General features: G+C 44.5%; 1 protein-coding gene across 1 annotated transcript in view; it reads right to left on the minus strand.

The window, feature by feature from the left end:
• Window positions 1-3427: 3427 nt before the first annotated feature.
• Gmds (GDP-mannose 4,6-dehydratase) overlaps window positions 3428-22715 on the minus strand; it is a 537005-nt gene continuing 517717 nt past the window's right edge. The window contains exons 10-11 of the mRNA XM_005355009.3: window positions 3974-4042; window positions 3428-3811 (exon numbers count right to left, since the gene is read on the minus strand). Coding sequence (XP_005355066.1) covers window positions 3749-3811; window positions 3974-4042 — 132 coding nt within the window. The 3' untranslated portion in view covers window positions 3428-3748. The remainder of the gene's footprint in view (window positions 3812-3973; window positions 4043-22715) is intronic.

Below are 22715 nucleotides of genomic sequence, written 5' to 3' on the forward strand. Positions count from 1 at the left end.
GCCTCTGACTGGGAGGCTGTGGTTCTCTCTGGTGTCTAGGACAGGGCGTATTTTAGCAGTCAAGGCTCTTTTCTTTTGAAGGACAGCGCTTCCTCACTGCCTCTCCTCTGCGGGTTTAGGACTGTAGAGTTCGAGGGGTGAGGTTGGACAGGTGCATCCCCAGGAACCTTTGGTTGTACCTGCCCAGTGCTGCATCCCACTCCCTCTTCTAGGTCACAGCTAGGAAACCAAGAGACTCAGAACCTCCGTGATCTGAGGTGATCAGCAGAGGACGGCCGCAGGTCGCTGTTCTTCAACAGCAAACAGATGGGTGCACACAAGCCGAGCAGGCACCTTGGCCCAGGAATTCAGAGGCCAGAGGGGCAGCTGGCACTGTGCACTGACTGGCAGCATAAAACTCCTTGGCCCTGGAAAATGGACATTAGGGGATTAGGCCACAGGGCAAGGGGTCAGCCAGAAAGATCAGGTGGTCTGCTCAGTGACAATCCTTTGGTGGAGAAGAGGAAAGGTCGTGATAGAAGGTGGGTGGAGTGGGACCTTGTAAAGTTCCTGGGAGAGAGTCCACTCTGAATACATTTGGAGGGAGGAACCTGTCAGATGGGGTGGGGAGGGAAGGGCATAGCATCACCCTGTAATGGCAGCCAAAGGCTCAGCTCCAGTGGCTACAGTCAGGCACATCTTCTGAATGCTTGCTGCATGTAGTCCAGATGAGTATATGGGAGGTCTAGGGAAGCACGGGACCTCAAGGCTTAGTCTCCAGGGCTCCCAGCAGACACTGGACTGTGGGAAGGCAGGGCTATTGGGGGTGGCCTAGCGCCCAGAACTGCAGTGTGTTTCAGATGTTATTGTTACTTGTGAAAGTTTTCAGTGCTCTCTGTGAGGAAAAACTCCAGTTTTTGGAGGTACGGATGTCATGATGGGACATGTTGATCTCTTGTAAGACAAATGCACAGGAACATACAATCTTTGTGTAAAACTTGGGTGGAAGTTCTCCCCACCCATGGTGCCTGCTGAGTGGTTAAGACTGCAACAAAGATCCTGGAAGACATGAAAGAAGTAAATTTGGATACAATTAAATAGACTGCCCGTTTTTAATCCCCAAATATGAAGACGATGCCTGAATGCTTTTCTCCCCTTTTGTGATGGGACTGAAAAGTTGTTTTTAAATGATATCGGTAAGGTCTTTTCTTTATTTAGTGGTGTTATATGTATAAATTGACAGCCTACCCGCTAGACAAGTTTTCCACACCGAGATACACCCCTATTACCCAGGGAATTATTTTAAAATGAAAGTTGACAGTACCGCTTCTAGGGAAGATGGCATTCGTGTGTAGCCTGCCCCCTGACAGGCTTCTGTGGGGCTCTGAGACTGGCTCTGGAGAAGGTGATTAAGGGCAATGAAAAGAAGCCCAAAGCAGTTCTGCTGGAATGTGCCCCCTCGCCCGAGGCACACTCCTTCCCTTAGTTTAGGTTTCTCCCACAGAAACACTGCTTGCCAACCTTCCCTTCAGACTGGCAGCCCCAACTCTGCCTGCTCCATATACAGTTACAGAAGCTGACAGGCCTAGCTCACTAAAGGCAAAGAGCAGCAGATGTCGTACAGTCTGAAGGGCACTAAACCAGTGGTGCCCAGGTGCCCAAGCGCTTGACCTCTCTCTGAAGAACAAATGTGGACTTGCCTCTGGCATAACTGAGAGTACTAATAACTCTCCTAGTTTTGACTATAGTACCAAGCTTGTAGAGGTGTTATAATACATAAAAATCCAATGCTTACAGAGTGGGGTGGGAGGGGGAGTGTGAGGGACACACAAAAATGACTGAAATCAAGATGAGAGAGACAAGGTCGCCATTAAAAAGATGTCTTCGGTCAGAAACCCATGCTCATGCCCATTTAGCTTCACTGGAGACACACGGAACTCCTGCCCAGGATTTCTCCTGGTCCACCCTAAGGAGTTCATTATGGCTTTGGGATAGAGAGCCACAAAACACCGAATTAGACACTGCAGGCCTGCAGGCCTTTGGAATGGCTTTTCGTGGGTGCTCAATGAGGGACTTAGGTGGTCAGAGGAGGCTTGTGCATGAAGGTCAAGGCCAAGGAGCATTAGCTGTGAGACTTGAGAGTGTGTATGGGACAGTAGACTTCTGGGTACGTTTGCAAGATTTGTGTGCGACACTGTGTGAGATGGCATGTTTGTGAGTGAATCTGTATATGTGAGTGGATGTATGTTTTAGGTTGTGGATGACGATGCATGCTCATGTATGACAGTGCATGTGTGTATGCCCCCCCCCCAGCCTTCCCAGTCCTACAAGCTCCACCTCCCAGAGACCATCTGCTTCCAATTACCAGCATCCCATTTGGGGATAGAAACAGCAGGCTCTTCTTGGGGTGGCTTCTGAGAACCGGGTGGGCCAGCCTGGCTGCCCTAGTTCTGCTTCATGGGGGCTGAAGCTGCCCCAGTCAGCTCTCCCAGCATAGAGAGCTCCACAAAGAGCCCTCTCCGCACCAGCCCTGGAGCCCTAGTCCTCCCCCAGATCGTAAACCTGCCTGCGAAGACATTCGGAAATAGTTCACCCTCAGTCTCATGCATGTGCAAAGATTGGAATGCCATTCGCTCAAGTTTTATTTTATTTTCCTTGGAAGGGGAGCGAGGGGGAGAAGAGTCCTGACCTAATTTGTTCTAGGCCAAAATACTATTTCATGTAAGAGTGTATACCGGCAAGCAGATCCTTGCTGGCCTTCTGGGGGTGTTCTGTGCACTTATGTGTCACCTGTAGCTGCGCAGTGCACAGCTCAGAGATGCAGGCCTGTAGTCAGAATTCTAAATAATAAACTCAGTGAAGCTGGATCCTGGGTTCTAAGTCTCTTTATCAGAACTTCTAGCTCATGTTGATGGGGTTGGAGCATCAGCATAATGTCTGGTATATATCAGGCACTGGATTGAATTAATGAGTCAAAATTCAGTTTAAAAAGTGACCTAGTACCAATGAGAAGAGGTTGGAAATAAATACTGTACAAAAGGCCGTAGAAGAGGCTTAGGTTAGGGGGCTTCTGGGTAGCCCAGGGACTTTCACTTGTAATGTTCCAACAATATTTACTTATCATCAAGTTTCTTCTTTTAGTAACCCCATTTCATGAGCCTTTTTTTTTTGAGGGGGTGAGAGCTCAGTGGTTCTAATTAAAATCAGCAGAGATCAGAAGGGGTGTGAATGCTTCAATTCAACAGGGGATAGGTATGTCCAAGGCAGACAGCTAGCGAGGCCTCTGCTGAGGGCAGCTCAGGCTAGGGGTCTTCCCAACAGGAGCTTTTCCAAAGGAACCAAGTAATATTTCATCCCTACCAGTGGATTTTGTTATTGTTTGGGGACATAACCTGCCTACATTATAACCTGGAAAACACACACACAAAGCAACTCTGTTAGTGCTGGTTCATAGAAAGATCATTTAATAAGAAAAGAGAGAAACAATCTCAAAGCTCCAAAATTTAAGTTGTCTAGTGACATAATTTCAAGTAAAATGAATATGTGATTAACACTTCTTGATTTCCCAAAACCATTCAGAAGGGCCTTCGACAAAAGCAAAGTGGCCTTAGCTCTGGAGTGTCCCCTCCTGGTGCCTACAAACTTATAACCCAGCTTTTAGCTGTGGGGACAACACAGGAGGTCAAGGGTCGATGGTCACAGGAGTGGCTGGACTCTGATTCGCTGGCTCTGCATGATAGGCCATGCCTCGGAATCTTTGCAGATGTGCTCAGGCGTTGGGGTTGGTCCGCATGAGCTCCACGTCGGCCTGCACCATCTCCCTCACCAGCTCCTGCAACCGAAATCCAGAGTGGGTGATGAGGGCGGGGTTTCTGCCACCCTCTTCTGCAATACCTCCTCCCAGGGCTCTGAAAGGTCTCCTGCCTGACTGCAGTCCACCAGCAAGGGTTCACAGCTAACAGCTGTGAGAACTTCCATTGGAGACACAACTTACGTCAAAGGCAACGCGGGGCTTCCAGTTCAGTTTCTGCTGCGCCTTGGAGCAGTCTCCCTGCAGAAAGTCCTGCGGAGAGAGGGCAGATGAGGTGTGCTTGTGGAGTACCCCTTTCCCAATCTGTCCCATCAGGTAAGATACGATCCGATTTAAGTTGTCAGGAGGGCGACTGGGAAAACTGTTTGGAAATACTGCTCTTCTCGGCAAAGGTCAGGGGTAAATCAAGTCTGAATGTCCAAGACATAAAGCTCGCTGCACAATGGCCGTTCCAGGTCCAAGACCTGGAGGACTCCGACCCATCTGCTGGGTCTGGTCGCTAGAATCCACACTTCTCCAGGTCCGGTCTTAGGTCTACTGCCTTTGCCCTGCTCCTGCCTCCTGCATCTTGTCCTGGATTTGGAGTCAGCGGAAACCCCGCCTCTGGTCTCTGGCTTTTGGGACAGCCTAGGAGGGCAGGCAGGCAGGCAGCACAAGCTTGGAGTAGCCTCCGCTCAGCTCTGGCTTTGCTAAGGTGAAGACAGTTCTCTGCCAGCCAGCAGCGCACCCACAAACTCCAAAACCGAAACTTTCATTTTCCGGCTACTGCAGAGGGTCTGTTATAATCTCTTTCTTCCTTAGAAAATAGGGATTTTCTTTCTTGACTCATGGGACAAACACGGAAACCTCAGTTTCAGACCCTGTGCATCTGAGACCTCTGGTCAGCCCAGGCTCTTTCTCTAGCTCCTCTCACCTCCAGATGCCCCTTCAAGGCTGCTTTTAGAGGAGACTGCTGACCACTGCCTCAGCCCAGGACTGTACCTTACCAACATATACTGCTGAGGTCAAGCCTCCTGGTCTGCTTGCTCAGTTCTGACTTTATGAGGAGGGGAACACAAACGTACTGGAGCTTCCTGGATATCTAGCAAGAGCAGTTCACTTTCGTTCATTTAAGATACTCTTTTGGAAGGAAGACTGGCAACTAACAGGAAACGGTAAAGATGAAAATCCTGTGTCTTCACCCTCATACAGTTCTTTATTGTAGATCTCGAGACTAATGGGCATTTCAAGATGGGTTTAAAGGGAAGAAAGGAAGGAAAGGAGGGAGGAAAGGGAAAAACAGGAAAAGCCAGTTAGGTATATTCATATGAGTGCATCTACTGCTGCATATGCGGAGATACAAAATAACCAGGGACTGGGAAGGCAGGAGGGAAAAAGGGGATCTTTATAATGGATACATTATTAGGATACTGTATTTTAGCTGTGCACTCTTAGACAAGTGAACCAGCTGCTCTGAGTGACAACCACAGATAACTAAGCTGCAATAAAAGGCCTCTCCTGCACTCGGCAGCCAAAGGCACTTTGTTCAGGATTTCAGATGAGTAGGCCAGAGTGTTAGGTACAATATTTGTGCTTCCCACGGGGTGCTCACCTGGGCATTCCCAGCAAGGTGGTCTGGATTTGGGTTCCCATTTCCCTGCCTGAGTCTTTACTCTAGCAGAGGACATTCAGGGACTCTCGTTCTCAATCATCCATCATTGCTTTTTAGGCTTGAATAAATCAAATTCCCAAAGGCTTTGCATTTCACAATATGCTGAAGTACCCACTTCCTCCCCAGAGTGTTAACCAAAGTGAAGCAAGTTATTTCTGCTGGCCTAAAAGCCCATTTCCAGACTCCCCAGGAAAGGTAGGATACAAGAATTAGTAATTAGCATTTTTAGCACAGTGCTACCTGGAGCTGCCAGTGAAAGTGGAAAAACAAATCAAGTAATTTATTTCTCTTTACTCTCCCTAAATAAACTTGTATATACTTTTTACAATGCTTCTCTTTTAGTGTAAAAGCCACACAAGGATAGTCCTTCTTTTTCCCCAGAGGAAGCTGTGCAGTTTGGAGTCATGAAGCAATGTCCACCCGCCCCTCTCAGTCCTCAGCTTCAGGAGAACATGGTTACTGTTGACTCACATACCGCCGGCAGTAAATCAACCAGCACAGCATGGATGCAATTCATGGCTATGAACATACAGTTAAAAAAAGCCCTAAAACTCAGTTTGGTTTCAAATGATCTCAGTAGGCTTGGGAAAGGGAGATTTGTATTGTAATTATGTTTCCTGTATTTTTCTACAAGTAGCTCATAATATAAAAACAACCAGGCAACTACAATTAAGAAAAAAGAAAAATGGTTTTCAAAAACTTAGCAACAGACACTACTAAATACGCTGTAAAAGTATTTCATTGAAACCAGAGACAGGCCCAGCTAAACTTCCCAATCTAGTTTGCAGCCCTCTCTTAGACTGCAGCCTAGCAGCTTCCTTAGCCTTCTGCCAACACTGTCTCCCTGAAAGCCAATTAGATCAAGAGGCCCTGGGAAGGGAGAGCACGTGGTCCTACCAGAACAAAACAGTGGCTCTTCTTGCCAGGTGCTACTAACATGGGCTAGTCAAAATGTTTCGATCTCTTCAGCTTTTCCTCCCGTTAGGCAAGTGCTGTACCACTGGGCTCTCCTCCCCACCAACTCGGTGTGCTCTGTACTTCACTGTCCTAATGGGAACAGGTTACTAAACTGAGGATGGTGGTGTGTGCCCTTCATCCCAGCACACAGAGGCAGGCGGATCTCTGATCTCCAGTTCCAGGCCAGCCAGAGCTACACAGAGAAACCCTGTGTCAAAAAAAAAAAAAAAAATTCTACCATGGGATCTGGCCAATGGTTTGTTCCATTTACAAGCTCCCTGGCTCAGGCACACTTCAGGGGTGGCATGACAAGGCCTGCGTGTGAAGGCACACGGTGCTGGACAGGAGGGCAGACAGGAAATGCTCCTTTAAACATCATTTCCTCTGACCCGCAGAGAAGTCGGGGTTGGGAGGTGGACTCCTGCAGGGAAGCCCGGAGCTGCTGTGCTCACACACGGATGTGGGGAGAAAGAAATGCCATGATCTGAACTCCTTTTATACTTGAGAGTCTTTTTAAGACATTTGAACTTCCACAAAATCCTCCAATAGGGCCAAGCAGTTCCTAACAACAAATGAAAAGAATGAGTTTATGTTTACTGCTCTCCACTTTGAATTATTTGGTTCTCCACAGAGCATACACTACCATATGACAACACAGGCAAGCCTGGAATTAAGTGATGATTTTATGTAGAGTTTCTACAGATTTTCTACAAAGAACTTCATGAAATGGGTGGTCTGGAGTTTTTCTGGAAAAAAAAAAAAAACAGGCAACAAAGCTCTAAGAAAATTTAAAGCATTTTAATGTAAATATGGTATTTCCTAAATCTGGCTTCTGGTGTTTTGCCATTTTCACTGCTATTCCTTAGGTGAACTATACAGTTTCAATATGTAATTTATTATTGTCAAATTCAATTAGGCTTAACTAAGCATTTTACAGCAGCTAAACAGCACAAGGAACAGAGAAGGGCTGCAGACAAGCTCTCTCCACAGACACCAGGTCCTTTGCCCCTATGAGCTGTCCTGCAGCGGGAGCACCCAGACATGGTAGCTTTTACGGCAATGGAGATGCAAGCGTAGCCTGAGAAGAGAGCATGTTTTGTTGCAACTAAATCTCGGGCTTTCCTGGCCATTGGTCTTGTTATAGTGGATAGATAAAGCGCCAGACCAAGTCCCGGGGAAGTCATTAGGCCAGTTCCTGAGCCCACAGCAGTTAACGCAATCCAGAAAAGGAGGGCTCACCCTGCCATTATTGTCTCCTCTAATTAGAGGCCACTTTTGTGAGATCTCTGGCTCCCTGTGCACTGCTGTCAAGATAACAAGACACCTTTCCGCCACACAGGTTCCTTTTCTCCCCTGATGTGATTTTGATTGTTCTTACACAAATTAAGTCCCGTCAGTACACTAAACTGGATCATGCAGGATAACTCTAAGCTCACACCCTCATTTCTTTTTCTCCCCTTTCTCTAAGTTTGATTCAGGGAAATTATAACATTTAGATTGAATTACAAGTTGGATTGGGTTTCCTTGGCAGGTTTGTGGTAAGGTTTGTAGGAACATCTGGTTGGGCAGAGACTTTAAGAACATAAGAGTTCTTGGCAGGATATTGTTAAATTTCTATGTACATATTGAAAGAAATTGATTTTTGAGCACCATAGACAAGAAGGTGCATAGACAGGGATATGACCAAGGAAAACCTAGCCCGATGGAAACCTTGGCTAAACATCTTCAGGAATTTAAGACATGGAGCTGTGAGTGGCACAAAAATACTCACTTTCCCCTCCTGTTTTTCTAAGAAAAGCGAAATTGAAGACTAGCTTAGGTTCCATGGGAATAGAAGAATGCCAATGAGTGAAGTCCTTGATCTGACTTTATGCTAATGGAGTGAGGAGGCAAGCTTCCCTCTCAGGGTAAAGCTTTTCCTGGGAAACACAGAACTGCTAAGAACAAAACAAAACAACACAACTTGAGGGAAGCCTTTGACGTTGCACTGCACATCCCAACCAAGATTCTAGACATGCAGGGAGGGGCATATGGAGGAAAAGGGAGAGAGTAGCCTGAAGAGTCCCCCAAATGTCCCCACCCCCCCTCCAGCCTGCAGTGCTCTCTGACGACCTGTGTAGTTTTAGCTCTCATATGCCGGAATTTACTCCTGGCTTAATCCTACCCAAGGAGAGAGCGAACCTCAGAGCAGTACAAGGAGGAGGTGGCTGGGCATTTCCCTCTCCTCCCCTGGACTGCTTTAGAATAGCAAAGATTGAAGTCAACACCAGGCCTCTCCTTTAATGACAAGGGGCGATAAGAGACAAGGAGAAAACAGCAGGTTGTCTCGTCTGTTCAGGAAGTGGGCTCGGGGACTGTCCATCCAGCAGGGCTGACAGAGTGCCCCAGAGCTAAACTGATACTGCTTCACTAAGCGCCATTCCAGAGTGTAGCACAGCATGGGACGTGGAGAAGAGCAGCAGGCCCGCAAAAGCTGTTCCTAGTCTCTGCACAAAGGACACTCCAGGCCTATTGGCTATGGGCAGTCCCACATGGCCTTAGACTAAAAGAACCACTGCTTAGAGCTCAAGACTCAACACTGTGCACTCTCCTGGTGGGTCCACTCAAGAACCTGTTAGTCATGCTGCCTGTTCTTCTGGATGGTACCTCCTCTTACAAGATCTTTAAGATCCTGTGGTTCCTTCACTGATCCCATTTTTCTGTGAGAGACTATTCAACAGCTACCAAGAGGTACTAAACAAAGGAAAAGAAACATCTACTTATATGTGGGCCTCACACACTTATAAAAGAGTCTACCACTGTTTGGAACTTTCTGAAAAGTGAATGAAGATGTGTCTTCTTCCTAATGTATCTATCCATCAATATACCATGACATACACACATCTTTTCCATTATATTTTAAAAAATATAGTTAGTGCCAGGTAGTGGTGGTGCACGCCTTAAATCCCAGCACTTGGGAGACAGAGGTAGGTGGATCTCTGAGTTCAAGGCCAGCCTGATCTACATAGCTAGTTCCAGAGCAGCCAGGCCTACAACAGAGAAACCCTTTCTCAAAAAAACCAATATATATATTTAGCACGAGAGAAAAAAAAGTTAGGCAAAAAAAAGTTCTACAAGTTACACAGAAAACATATTTATCGTCCAAACCTGGGGATTTTGCATACACAGAATCAAGTAGCCATTGGTCAAAAACAACAGAAAAAATAGACACCTGTACTGAAGATGTGCAGATGCCATGTTTGTCATTGTAGCCTTGTGATCATAGCACCTGCTGACAGCATCTGCACTGTGTTAGACAGATTCACTGAGTGCAGGTGGACATGCAGAGGTCTGCAAATCATCTTATACAGGGTCGTAAGTTATCTGAGTATTTTGTCAGAGGGGGATCCTGGAACCAATTCTCTGAGGATTCTGAGGGATGACTGCATTGGGGGAAAGTATGGGCGCTCAGATTATTAATTTTCCTTTAGAGTTTTAATGAGTCTTGAGAAAGATCTCTCAGGCCAGCATGCTCGAGACATGGGTAGCTTTACCTCTGTGGACCAGATTACACACCCCAGCATTCACACTAACTAAACTGTACCATCTCCCTTAGCAGCTTGGGATTCTCCACCACTGCCTGTCTGCCCATTACTACAGAGCTTTGAATGGGGTACAGAAATGGGAACCAACCCAGGAACACTCTTACCAGCCTGTATAACCTCATGGGACCCAGGCTTAGCCCATCTAGATGAGCAAGCAAAGGAAAACATTTCTAAGAAACAATGTCCATTAGCTTGAGAGAGTTACATGCTCACAGATAGAGGTCTAACATACACGTTACAGGTGAGACTCTGAGGAGGTGACCTTACAACATCCATATTTATGACCCTTTTGTACCTGTTCTATGTCTACAGTTGTAGTCATGGAACTTTTTTTTCCTCCTGTTACCATGGGGTTTTGAAGCCTAGTGCTTACAAGGAAAGTGAACCGAATGACTTACTATAACTGGAGCCCTCTGATCCTAATTCCTTCACTAAAGTTCACCGTAATCAGCTGATGGGGGTGGTAGTGGTGACTCACACGTATAATGTAAGGGCCACTTAATGATAGGGAGATAAGATTGTTAGTGACTTCAGCATTCCAGGCTTCAAAGTCAGCACCATCTTCTTTGAAAATTACTGGCTACTGTTAATAACTAGATCTGGGGTGTAAAGATTTGTCTATGTTAGTAGGAGGTGGCATAAACCCCTGAGGAAAGGAGATAAAGCACCTTTAAGTGGACCGATTAGGGACTGTTGTGACATAATTGGCAAGTGGCATTCTGGACACAAGATGCAGGCTGCATTTCTTTTGCCACTTAGCACTTTCTGCCCTCAAAGCACTTTGCAGAGTTCAGCTAATTAAACTTGAAGACATCCACACTCAAGATGCAACTCAGGAGATTTTATATCTGCTTCAGAGGCCTCTTTCTAGAGATGAAAGTTTTCTACAAAGTGTCTTGGAACTCAGAGCCCAACTCTGTTATCCAGCTTATCTTGAGCCAGGAAGGGAACTGGGGCCATGGGGCATCCCGGATTGCACAACACAAAGGCAATTTTCCTTAAGCTCGCTTCCTTCTTGTTTGTTAGGCAATCTATCATCTTAGAGAAAATCCCTACCCTTATTTTGAACACATACAGAAAAGAACATTGTAACAAATACAATTGCAATTAAATTAAATCCTTACAATTAAAACGGGACAGCTTTTTCTTTGGGTGTTTCTCAACTTAAATAGCACACTGAAGTCTTCTAATTCATAGTCTCTTTTCACTAACTTACCTATCTACCTGTGCTTCACCTCCTCCCTTGTCTGTCCCCAAGCTAGATGGAACCGACTTAAGAGGGCCACATCCACATGTTCTATCACTACTTCCCTAGCAGCTTCTTGAGGGCAACTAACACAGAAGACCCTGCATTTGGCTGCTTCCTCAAGAAACTTCTTGAGGAAAAACCTATACAACTACCTGCCACTTGTGAGTTTCTTGAGAGCACAGAGGAAAGATAAGCATTCAGATCCTTAGGTGTTCCACAGTTTGACTTACTTGTTTTCCCACCATCAAGGCTAAGAAAGATTTAGCAAGCTATAGGGATCTACACTGCATTGCTACCTGTTACTCTTCCTTTCATTTTTTCCTGAGAAGAACAGAATCCCTATGTCTATCTGTTGAGATATTTCAGCTAGATATCATGAAGCCATCTAGTGGTAGAGTCTTGGACTAGAAGGCAGCATCTCTAATTTTTAGTCTAGCAGTCACAATGTTCAAAGGACCAAGCTCTCCGAGAAAAACAGTGTACTTATGCAACATTCATGTGAGAAGCAAAGAGACTTCTAAATAATGTGTAAACATATGATGATATCAGTACATGCCAATGATGGACAGAGGTTGACACAGAAATCCAGCCACTGTGTAACTCAGTGAATATGTTGTTATAGAACAAACTCAGCCACAGTGGTGGAACAAGAGTAGTGGCCAAATGGAGGATACTGACTGGCAATATGCAGAAGGAGACCTTGGGGGGAAATTAAATGAATGTTCCCTAGGTGGACAGAAGCATATTACAGAAGCCCATGCTCTTGTCAGAACCGATCTAACTGCAGTTAACATCTGTGCATTTCACTATAAATTTCATCTCAACCAAAACATTCTTAAACATTACTAAGAACACAGAGATATCACTGGAGGGAACTGGACTCCTGTCCAGGGCTCAATGAACTCAGCTGTTTCTGAGCATCTCTGAGTATGCGGTTCTAAATCCATAAAACCGAGGTAAAAACACTGTCTATGCTACAGGATGGTTGTAAGAATTAAGGCTACACAGAAACAGCTGCTGGTACCAGATTTCTCCCCTTGAAATGCTGGAGATCAAGCCCTATTAATGCTAGGGAAGCAAACCTTTTATCCCAAAGACACCCAGTAACTGTTTCACTGTTAGGCTCAGGTCTTTGTTTGCCGAACAAATCTACCCAGGATTTTACACTCTGTTTCTCTCCAATTATTGCACACATTTTGCAGCTTTGTGGTTTGTTGCCAGACACTGATTTTGTCAGGCACTGGGGAAGCAATGTGGATAAGTCAAGGCCTTGATAGTCATGGCACCTGTGCTGGGTTGGGGAGATGGCAAGAGGTGCACAGAGATGCAAGGAGGATATCAGCTAATGGCGAGTGTGGTGACAAGGCCATAGAGGTGGGGACTTGACAAGATGGGACAACCCTGACAGTTAAGGGACATTCTAAAGAGCAGCATCTGATCAGAGGTCTGAATAGGAAGAAAAGATATGGTTAAGAAGGTCTTTTGGGGGACACCATTGATAGGAAGTATTTTAGGAAGCAGAGCATCAGCTATGAGGAGTACAGATCAGGCCACTGCTTGTAGATACATGAACAAGAAAAAGGGAGCTCATGGTGAGGTCAAAGAAGGTTCAAAAGACATGCCATGGATCCCAGGTCTTCCTCTATAGAAGCCATGTTGTGCCAAGGCTTTATTTTCTGAACCATACCTGACTGTCCCTAAAGAGTCTAAGCCTGTGAGCCATGGTTAAAAAGTTGGCTGACTTCAATAATTTAGGTAGAAGCCTGAAATTTTGGGGGATGGGGATTTTCAAAAGCATGACACAGACTTCTAGCTGTTCATACTGATTTATGGGAGAGTTGATTTTTCTCTCTGTACTAACTAAACTCTTGTACACAACCTCTGCTCCTCTCTGATGTTTGGGCATGTAACCTAACTACTCTAGGGGCCAGGTCTGGGTTACTACAGTGAAGACTCAGCATGATACCTAGATGGCTTTGCAAGGCTAGGAACCTGGCTGCTGGAGTGTGTGTTAACAAGGTTGCTCATCTTCTGGCCAAATGAGGACAGCAATAGCCTCTGAGGACTGACTGAGATGCCTTCACTCTTCACTTCTTTTTTTGGTTAGTGGAAAGTGGGAGCCCTGAACACCCCAAGGTGGCTACAGAGCCTTTTCTCTGACCAGCTCTCAGAGTGGGACACATTACTGGAAGCTTTAACGAATTTCACCATATGGTGTATGTGTTTGTGTTAGTACATATGTATCTTTGAAAGGCCAGAGAAGCAGTCCATTACCATCCTAGCGTTGATAGCAGGGAGTCTGGACTTGGCTCTGGGTCCTGGAGAGTTTAAGCACTAGAGGTTTTCACAGACATCAGTGGACTTTGTCTTAGATGAGAGGTGTCAAAGACAGGAGAGGAGACCAGTTGAAATGTCCAGGCCATAGAGGTGAAAGATGGGGTTCCTAGATGACAGTGGCAGTAGAGTGTGGCCATGCAAAGATAATTGGGGAAATAGAACACAGAAAGACTTATGGATTGATGGGATGCAGATGAGAGAACAAAGATCCTGGATTCTGGCTTAAAAGAGAACCTTCCCATTCTTTCAAAGGCATTTATAAATTTATAATGCTATGAGACATTCCATTATAGTCTCACTAGCTTTATTAGTTTCTCTGCTTCAAGGCAACTCCTTATTTCCAACATTATGAAACAGGGGCTCTCTGCAGGTCACTTCTGTTAATCTGCTGATAACCCTTTCTATCATACTCCACGGAGAGGCACTTTCTGGTAATGACTTGATATGATGCCAAAGTCCTTGAGTCTACTTATCACCCAGAGAGCAATCTGCTTCCACGAATCCTGGCTGCTCATGTGAAATGAATACTAACCTTCTGTGACTTGAGCTGGCGGACAAGTGAGGAAAGAGTTAAGCTAAGCTGTGTCTACTGTGCAATGCCAACACGTCCTACTTTTATTATTCTCCACTTGCGGCTAGAGGAAGTCCGAGAGGTGGCCTTTCACATGACATCATAAAAGCCTGATTTATCGCCAGCCACCAAACATCTAGAAAATCATAACATCCTTTCAGGAAAATGCAGTGGAAAATAATCAGGCTGGCTTTGATGAAAGCTTTGGTGGGGACTCCAAGTGTGACACCCTGCACAGTCGCCCTTGGCAGGTGCTTTGTTTGCCCTCAGTGCTGGCCTTGCTGACAAGGCCGAGGGTCTGATCTAAATGACGGCCTGTGATGGAGTACAGCTTCCTGTCCACAGACCAAATAAGTTGGGATCATAGTCTGCCAGCTTGATGAAAACAGCACTTCAGTGTATGTGAATATGCTTTGGAAATGACAGCTCAGTCCAGATGTGAGAAATTATTGACTATGAGAGTATAAAAAAAAATCATGCCTTGTTACATAATCTACTGCCACATGCTCTGAGGAGCATGGCTGTCACACATCCTGTATTGTACCAATGACCTTTCCTCTGTTTCTATCTTTACTGATTGATTTAATGAATTATGATTATGGTTTTTTTGTTGTGCTGGGGATTATCTGAAAACCTCTTGCATTCTATACAAGAGCTCTACTGTGGAAGTATGAAGCTCTACGCCTGTCTTTAGGACACAACTCATCATTTAGACCTTTGCATCTCAAGACACTTTACCCAGAACAGTGTTCCACTTCATCATGCTCCTAATGACAAAGGGGGCTAAGATGTGATGGAGCAGAGATCTCTCCCCAACAAATGTTATAGGACATAAAGGGACAATTGAGTTCCTCATAGCACAAGGTATGCATTCAAGAAAGGGATACCTCCATATTGATTCTTTAAATGCTTAGTCAGTTGGCAAAACTACCAAGCAGGAGCCTCTTGTCTCTGATGCATATGATGTGTTCTGCAAATAAACCCAGGAAGGAAGGTCAGAGTAACTTGAGAGCCAGTATGGTTCTCAAATTATGGCCACATCCATTTTCCATAGGCCTATTCGTGGAAAAAGTTGGCCTATCTACACAGAGCAAGGTAAGCTATTGAAGTCTTGAGTTTTGAGAAGGAAAGCTGCTGTAATGATTTATCCAAACTGAAAAGAGCTACTTTTCAGAGCTGAAAGTGGCACAGATGTTACTTTCACTGCTAAGTCATTAAGTGCTGCAACACAAAACCATGCCCAGATTTAAGGACTTTAAGGACTCAGAAAGGAACACCTCTCTTGTGACCCTAAGCATTCCTGAAGATTGGTATTAGTGTGGCTCCTTAGGAAGGATGAGCTCCCTGTGGTTGAGGTGCTGAGCCCGAGACTGATACACCAGACACATGGGCACACAGGAAGCCTCAGTGCCCATCATGTACCTTTGCAAATTTAGTTTTTTTAACTGCTACATCAGGCCTATAGTGAACCTTCCCAGATCATTCACACTTCCTAGGGCCACATGAGGAATGGTAATGCCCCTCAACTGCATGCTCTTGGCCTGATTCTCCTTTATAGTCTGCCTTCAGAGCCTGTTCCAACACATGGGGCTGGTATTGATCCCCATTTGCTGCTGTCAGCTGAAATTCCATAGCGGCTGTGGTGTCATGCATCAGGCCTGCCCCATTTTCTTCCATCTGGCTGGACTGGTCAGTTTCCAGTATTGAGACTGAATCAAACATAGTGACTAGGGAAGCCAAGTAACTTAGAGCATTGTAAGCAGAGGGTGGTAGCTCAAGATGGGTTGTCTCCTAGTTTAGTAGTAAGGGAATCAGGGACCATTTAGAGTCAAGGCTGATTTATTGGGCTTCTCATTGGATCTATCCAACCCATTGTACACTCCATGTTGTTAATCCCTTTTAAGAGTCGTACATGGAAGGTAAGGAAACATATTCGCAGGAAATTAGATAACTTGCTCATTTTGAACTTGGAATGGGGCCTAGACTCAAATCCAGGCCCAAATGACTGCAAGGGTTGGGCCTGCTAGCCTGTATCATGTCAGGAATCTTCTCTTGGTCAGGCAGTTGGGAATAATATACAATCAAGTGTTCATCCCCCCACATAGAAGCTGTGAGTGAGGACAAACTATGTAGCCGGGAAAAGAACTTAACTAAAAAGACCCAGTTAGAGATATTGTGATAATATACCTATAATTCTAGCACTTAGAAGGTAGAGGTAGGAACCTCATAAGTTTGAAGTGAAAATGAGGTAAATGGAGAATTACAGGCAAGCTTGGACCCTGTAATATACAATAAGACCCTGTCTCAAAAAATCAAGGTCTGACAATGTAGCCCAGTGGTAGAAAATCTGTCTAGGAAGTATAGGGCTTAGTTCTCAGCACTACAAATAAAAAGAAAACAGAAAATGAATACGTTTTCACTCCACAGAGGTCTAGAAAAACCATGGCTGCTAGTGCACCATTTGTATCCATTAGAGTAGGTCCTTTATGGAGAGAAATCTCAGCGACAAAGCAGGAGTGGGGCTATCATGATATACAGGGCTAACATCAGTGTCTTATAGCTTGAAGAAAGCTTCATATCGCAAAAGAAAAAAATAATTTCATCTTTCCCACAAGCCAGAAATGAATGGTTATGTAGAGGTAGAAGAGAAAGCATCTTCAGTTGGATTACTTCAGATTCCTTAGGCATTGTCAGTAATGGTGATGATCTTGAACTTTGTATTTAAAAGCAAACAAAGACCAAGTCATTTTCCCATGAAATGGTATTTCTCTGCCTGGCAGCCCCTGGTACTCTAAGTTGCTCCCAGTGGACTTTCTCCAGTAGAACTAGAATCTTTAAGGAACTGCTTGCCTTCTAGGTCCACCAAGAATACTAAGAACTGTTTGGCATGAAAACTTAAAAGAGTTTGGGAAATGATTGGAATCTGACTCCATTAGAACACACTTTTCTTTGAAAATACTTCAACACAGAACTAAAGCAAATGGCCTGGATCTTACTTATGCCATTACCATGACCATTCCTGACAGAAATAAATTACTCCTGAGGATGCAGACTTGTACTGTTTTCAGGGTCTACGTAATGAAGGAGACTGCACTGTCAGGGGCTCTGCACCTATGTAGTAGTAGAGCCAAGTATGGAAAATGCAAGGTAGGTAACGCTTCAGCAAAAGCATCTTGACTTTTGAGCTTGGCTACTGAGAATTCAGATTTAGAAAGAAAGGGTTGCCTTAAATTATTACTACCCTATAATGATATCAACAGTTATCACAAAGGAGCCCCCAGTCTATTTTCTCAGTGAATCCTGGCAACGTGTGCAACATTCATTTATCCACCCATTATTTATGCAGCCAGTGGCCATAGATATGTGAGTCCAAGTAGCTCAAAGTTAATGATGGGGACTAAGAAGCAGATGGTAATAAGTTACAAATGTCATGCTCTAAGCAAGGGGGGGGGGAGCAGGGTGATAGAGCCAGAATGACTCTGACATTCAGGGTAGGATTGCAACTTGAAGAAGGTACATGAGGAGTAAGGAAATGGACACTGTACCGGGCAGTAACACTACCCTATGTTTGGCAGGCTACTTACAGAAGCACATGCGAAAAAAAACCAATGGGATAACTTGTCAAGAACTCCCTCTGGGAAGCTTCTGGGATTAGGCCCCTTCATAGGAAAAAGCGGAAGGGTCCACAGGCTAATGCAGTGGGGGCACTCAGAAAAAACATTTTCTAGTTCTCAAGAGGGTAGTGAGCCAGGAGGACAAGGATAAGGTATCTAAGTGCAAGAATGTAACTCAAGGCCTAAGGAGGGGTCTGAGAGCCTTTTAGAAACTGCTATAAGGTCTGGGGTGGGGGGCACAGGGTTGAGTGGTGCTCTCCCCTCTTGCTGGAAGTAAACCTCAGATACACAGCAATTAGCACTAGCTTAGCCTGGACTTTGTTGCCAGATCTTTCTATGCAGAATTTCAGTTCTTTCTAGTATTTTCTGCATGACCTGACTCTCAATGGGCCTATAATACAATATCTGTTGATGATAAAGAAGCAAGATAATGAAAGTGGCTGATATGAGCAGATATTTAAATATTAGCTACTGTATGTATATTTCTTTATGGCTTTACCAGAGCCACTAGAATCAAACTAACTCACTTGGAAGGACACTCAGGCTTTCAAAGCTGGGTTGTGATGTTAGCTTCAAATGTCTCTTTATATAAGCTCTGCAGTTCTAGCAAGCTGCAGTTCCTATATATATATTCACGTATAGAGAATTCTTCCAAGCCACAACCCTCTTCTTCCTCCACATACATTTAACACAATAAAAGCCTGCTGAATCTGGGGTCAAAGAGACTTTGTTTGAAATTCCAGATTCACCCTTCACTGTAGATTTAGCCCATTTGTTCAACTACTTGTTTGATGGCACAGATGTTGACTTACTGAACACTTTCCACAGTGTAGGCCACGTATCCAGTCATCCCCACTCCCATGTCCCTAGTTCTAGCCTCAGCCATTTCCCACGCCTACCCCCAGTCCCACCTCCTTCCCTGTTATATACCCCACATAGGAAGCAAAGTCAGACAGGGCCATGCCTCTAAGTAACTAGGTAGTCAGTATAATTCTTGTGAGTTGTAGGGTGGGCTGTCTCAGGGTGTGTGGTCTATCTACTTTAAATACATTTTGGCAACCCCATGGCACTGGTCTACTTAGCCAGCAGGTGGCTCATGCCCCTTGTAGAGTCACTCCACAAGCAAAGAGAAACTAGACAGGACTAAGTACTGTAAGGGAAATTGAATACTGCTGGTCAGGAATGCTGCCTAGGTGATGAGGAAGCAGAGAGTCTTGGCTGACAGGATGCCAGAACTTCAGCAGAAGAACATGAACCTAGGGAGGAAGCCCCTTGGGCTGGGCCCAGGGGTGGGGACTGATAATCAGAAGCCTTGAATTTCACAGTGCTGAGACTCTGACTAGGAAGTTGTTATGGGTGAGAGTGACTCCAGGGTGAGGTAGTGATTTATGGCTTTGCCAAGAAAGATCTGTGAGCTGGGTGTGGTACTTCATACCTGCTATCCCAACTCTAAGGAGGCAGAGGCAGGAAGATGGTGAGTTGGATGCCAGCCTAGTACATATAGCAAGTTCTGGGTTAGCGACTCTCTCTCTCTCTCTCTCTCTCTCTCTCTCTCTCTCTCTCTCTCTCTCTCTCCCTTCCTCCCTCCCTCCTCACCCCTGTGTGTGTGTAATATATTTATATATGGTGAGGGAATGCCTCATTAGGAAAAGTGTTTGGAGCACAAGCTTGAGAACCAGAGTTCAGATCCCCAGACATAGTTGAATAGGCTATTATAGTTAGTGAGAAATTGTCTCAAAAATAAAAATGGAAAGCAACAGAGGAAGACATCTTATATAAACTTCTCACCTAAGTACACACATATAAGGGTGAGCATACCGACAAAACATGTAACCACACATGCATGCATGCACCAGATAAATCAAGAAAAAACCAAAAGAAAACAACCTGAAAAACGTCAAACAAAACTTTCTCCCCCCCTCTCAAAGACTTTGTAATAAATTTCTTTCTCTAGACACCTGTCATACTCTGCCTGCAGGTGGTCTTGGGGCCAATGTGAAGAATCCTGTGACTGATCTCATTTTAGGAGACCCTGGGCCCTAAGATAGTATTCTATTTGTAAGGCATTCCAAGTCCTGGAAGAACTTAGGAGTCACAGGGCTCACCCATTTCTCACTCATTTTGGTGTATCTCATAAGTCGGGGTGGTGTTTTCATGTTTCTCAGGGACAACCCATTCCATACCACCACTTTAGCAAAGGAAAATGGAGGGAACAAGCTCAGCTAATTGATGGAATGTAGAGAGTGCCACAGGAGACAACACCCAGGTCATGGATGAGGCAGGTCTTTCAAGAAAAAGATTTGTCCTTTGTTATAGGAAGGAAATACCTCTCAGAAAATCAGGGTGGTGTCTGGCACAGAAAGGACCTGCTGGACCCTAGTAGTGGCAGAACCTGAAGGGCCACTTTGATCCTTACCAGCTGACTCAACTTCCCAATGGGCAAAGATGGAGCTTCTGAGCAGGCACAGAACAATCCATCACCCTGAAAGGTAGGTGAGCAGCCCCAAGCATCACACTTCAGCAGCTAATCCCTTACAGCTTGTTTCTCTTGGACAGCTGTCCTCTGTCTCCTGTCTCCCCCTTTGCTTTTTATATTGTAATTAATTAATTTTTATTACAATTTTTATTTTTAAATTCTATATACTTTATTATAAGAAACCTTGCAGATAAATAAAAACACATTTATTCTAACTATATAACAGTTCACTGAGTTATATAGACTTTGGGTCTGGTTAATTTTGGTGTGTGGTTTTTTAAAATTTAATATGTATTATTTTATGTCTTTATTTAAATCATCATCCAAAGTATTAAATTTCATTAAGACATTTTTTTTTTTCCTGAGACAAGGTTCCACTGTATAGTTCTGGTTGGCCTGAGACTTGCTATGTAGACCAGGCTGGTCTCAAAATCACAGAGATCTACCTTCCTCTATCTCCCAAGTCCTGAGATTAAAGGCAGGCATCAGAATGCCCAGCTCCTCTCATTTTGACATTTTAAAACAAAATTTTTGTTGATTCCCCTCTTTCCCACTTCCCTGTATTCCCTTATATCATTCTACACCAGTTCTCTTTTTTGCTTCCATATCTCATGAATCCCTTCCACAACATATTTTCCCTCCTGGTGATCTCCTTTCTAGTTTCATAGCCAATCCAGAACATATACTGGAAAGAGGCAGCACAGTCAGTAAAAGTTGCTGGAAAAACGGAATATACACCTACCGAAGAATGAAATTGGATCTGTGTCTCTCATCTTACACAATAGTCAATTCAAAATGATTAAAGATCTTAACCTAAAATCTGAAATACTGTCAGGTGTGGTCACACACACCTTTAACCCCAACACTCTGAGGCAGAGGTAGGAGTATCTCTGTGAGTTCTTCGCCAGCCTGTTCTATATAGTGAGTTCTAGGCTACCTAGGGATATACAATAAGACTCTTTCTCAAAGGGCAAAACTCTGATATGTACAGAGTAAAACAGGAAATGTGACATAGCCACAAAGATTCTGAACAGAACTTCGGTAGCATAGAATATAGTTTTAAAAATAGACAAACAAAATGACATGAAATTAAAAAGGGTCTGCACAGAAGACATGACTATCAGTAGAGTAAGCAGCTCACCTATAGAATGGGAAAAAATTCTTTGCAAGCTCTACTTCAGTTAGAGGCTTAATATCCACAAGTAAAGAATTATGTATAAAAACTAAACACTAAAGCCTCCCAAAATACTAATCAACAAAAGGGTTAATGAGATGGAAAGTTATCCAAGGAAGAAAAGCAAATGACCAATAACTATTTTAAAAAGTGTTCAACATATTTAGCTATTAGTAAAATGAAAATTAAAGTACTTTGAGTTTCCATTTCATCCAGCCATAATTGCTATCATTAAAATGCAAAAGGCACGGCAGTGGTGACACACACCTTCAATCCCAGCATTTTGGAGGCAGAAGCGGGTAAATTCGAGTTCGTGGCCAGCCTGGCTACACAGAGAAATCCTGTCCCAAAAAACCTAATAGAATAAAATAATAATAAAGAAAAAAGAAAAAAAGAAGGAAGGAAAGAAAGGAGGAACAAATGGTGATGAGCAGTGGAGACAGCGATCCTTATTTACTGCGAGGGGAAGTGTAAACTAGCATAGCCGTTACAAAAACTAGCATGGAGGGCTCAGTTTAAAGGGACAGAATTATATATGGGTCAGTCTGCTTCATGTGTGTTCCTGGAGACTCTGGCACATTTTGGGTCCTGTGATGCAAAAGGAAGCAGGGCCGCTGCACACTTCTTTCCCCAGACAGTAGGAGCACCAGGTTGTTTCCTTACTACCTCTTCTTTGGGCTGTCCCTGGATTTTCTGTTCCCTACACAGCCTCCCTCTTTTGTATGTCTCCTCTCTGCTTGGGAATCACACTCTGGACATTGGTGAACAGGACACACTTCATTTTAGGTGAAGTCTGGCTACTCTGTCTTTAAGAGTACCCCAAAGCTACTGGTTCTGTGAAACTCTTTGTGGTCCACTTGAAAATTTTGGATTTGTGAGAGAGAAAATGTATTCCTTCTTACAATCCCTTCAAGACCCCCCCCTCCCCACTACCCTGTAGTTAAGGTCCTCCTGCTTCCTGTCTTCTGCTGGAAAATGGGGTCTCACAGTTTATATACCACAGTTATAACCAGAGCACCAAGGAGGCCCGATAACTGCTGGCAGTAGACACAGGGTCCTCAGTCAGGCTGGATAAATTATATAGTCTCTGAGGGCCTCAGGAAGAACATCCTTAGGTTAGCTGCTTTACTCAGTTTTGAGCCTACTTTGGTGTACACATGTGTATTATAGGGAAAACAGAACCCTCTTTAGAATGAAATCCAGTGCTGGAGGGATGGCTCATCAGTTGAGAGCACTGGCTGTTCTTTCAAAGGACCCAGGGTTTAATTCCCAGCATCCATCTAGTGGCTCATGGCCATTTAATTCCATTTCC

Source organism: Microtus ochrogaster, chromosome 16, assembly GCF_000317375.1.
Source record: "Microtus ochrogaster isolate Prairie Vole_2 chromosome 16, MicOch1.0, whole genome shotgun sequence".
NCBI lineage: Eukaryota > Metazoa > Chordata > Mammalia > Rodentia > Cricetidae > Microtus > Microtus ochrogaster.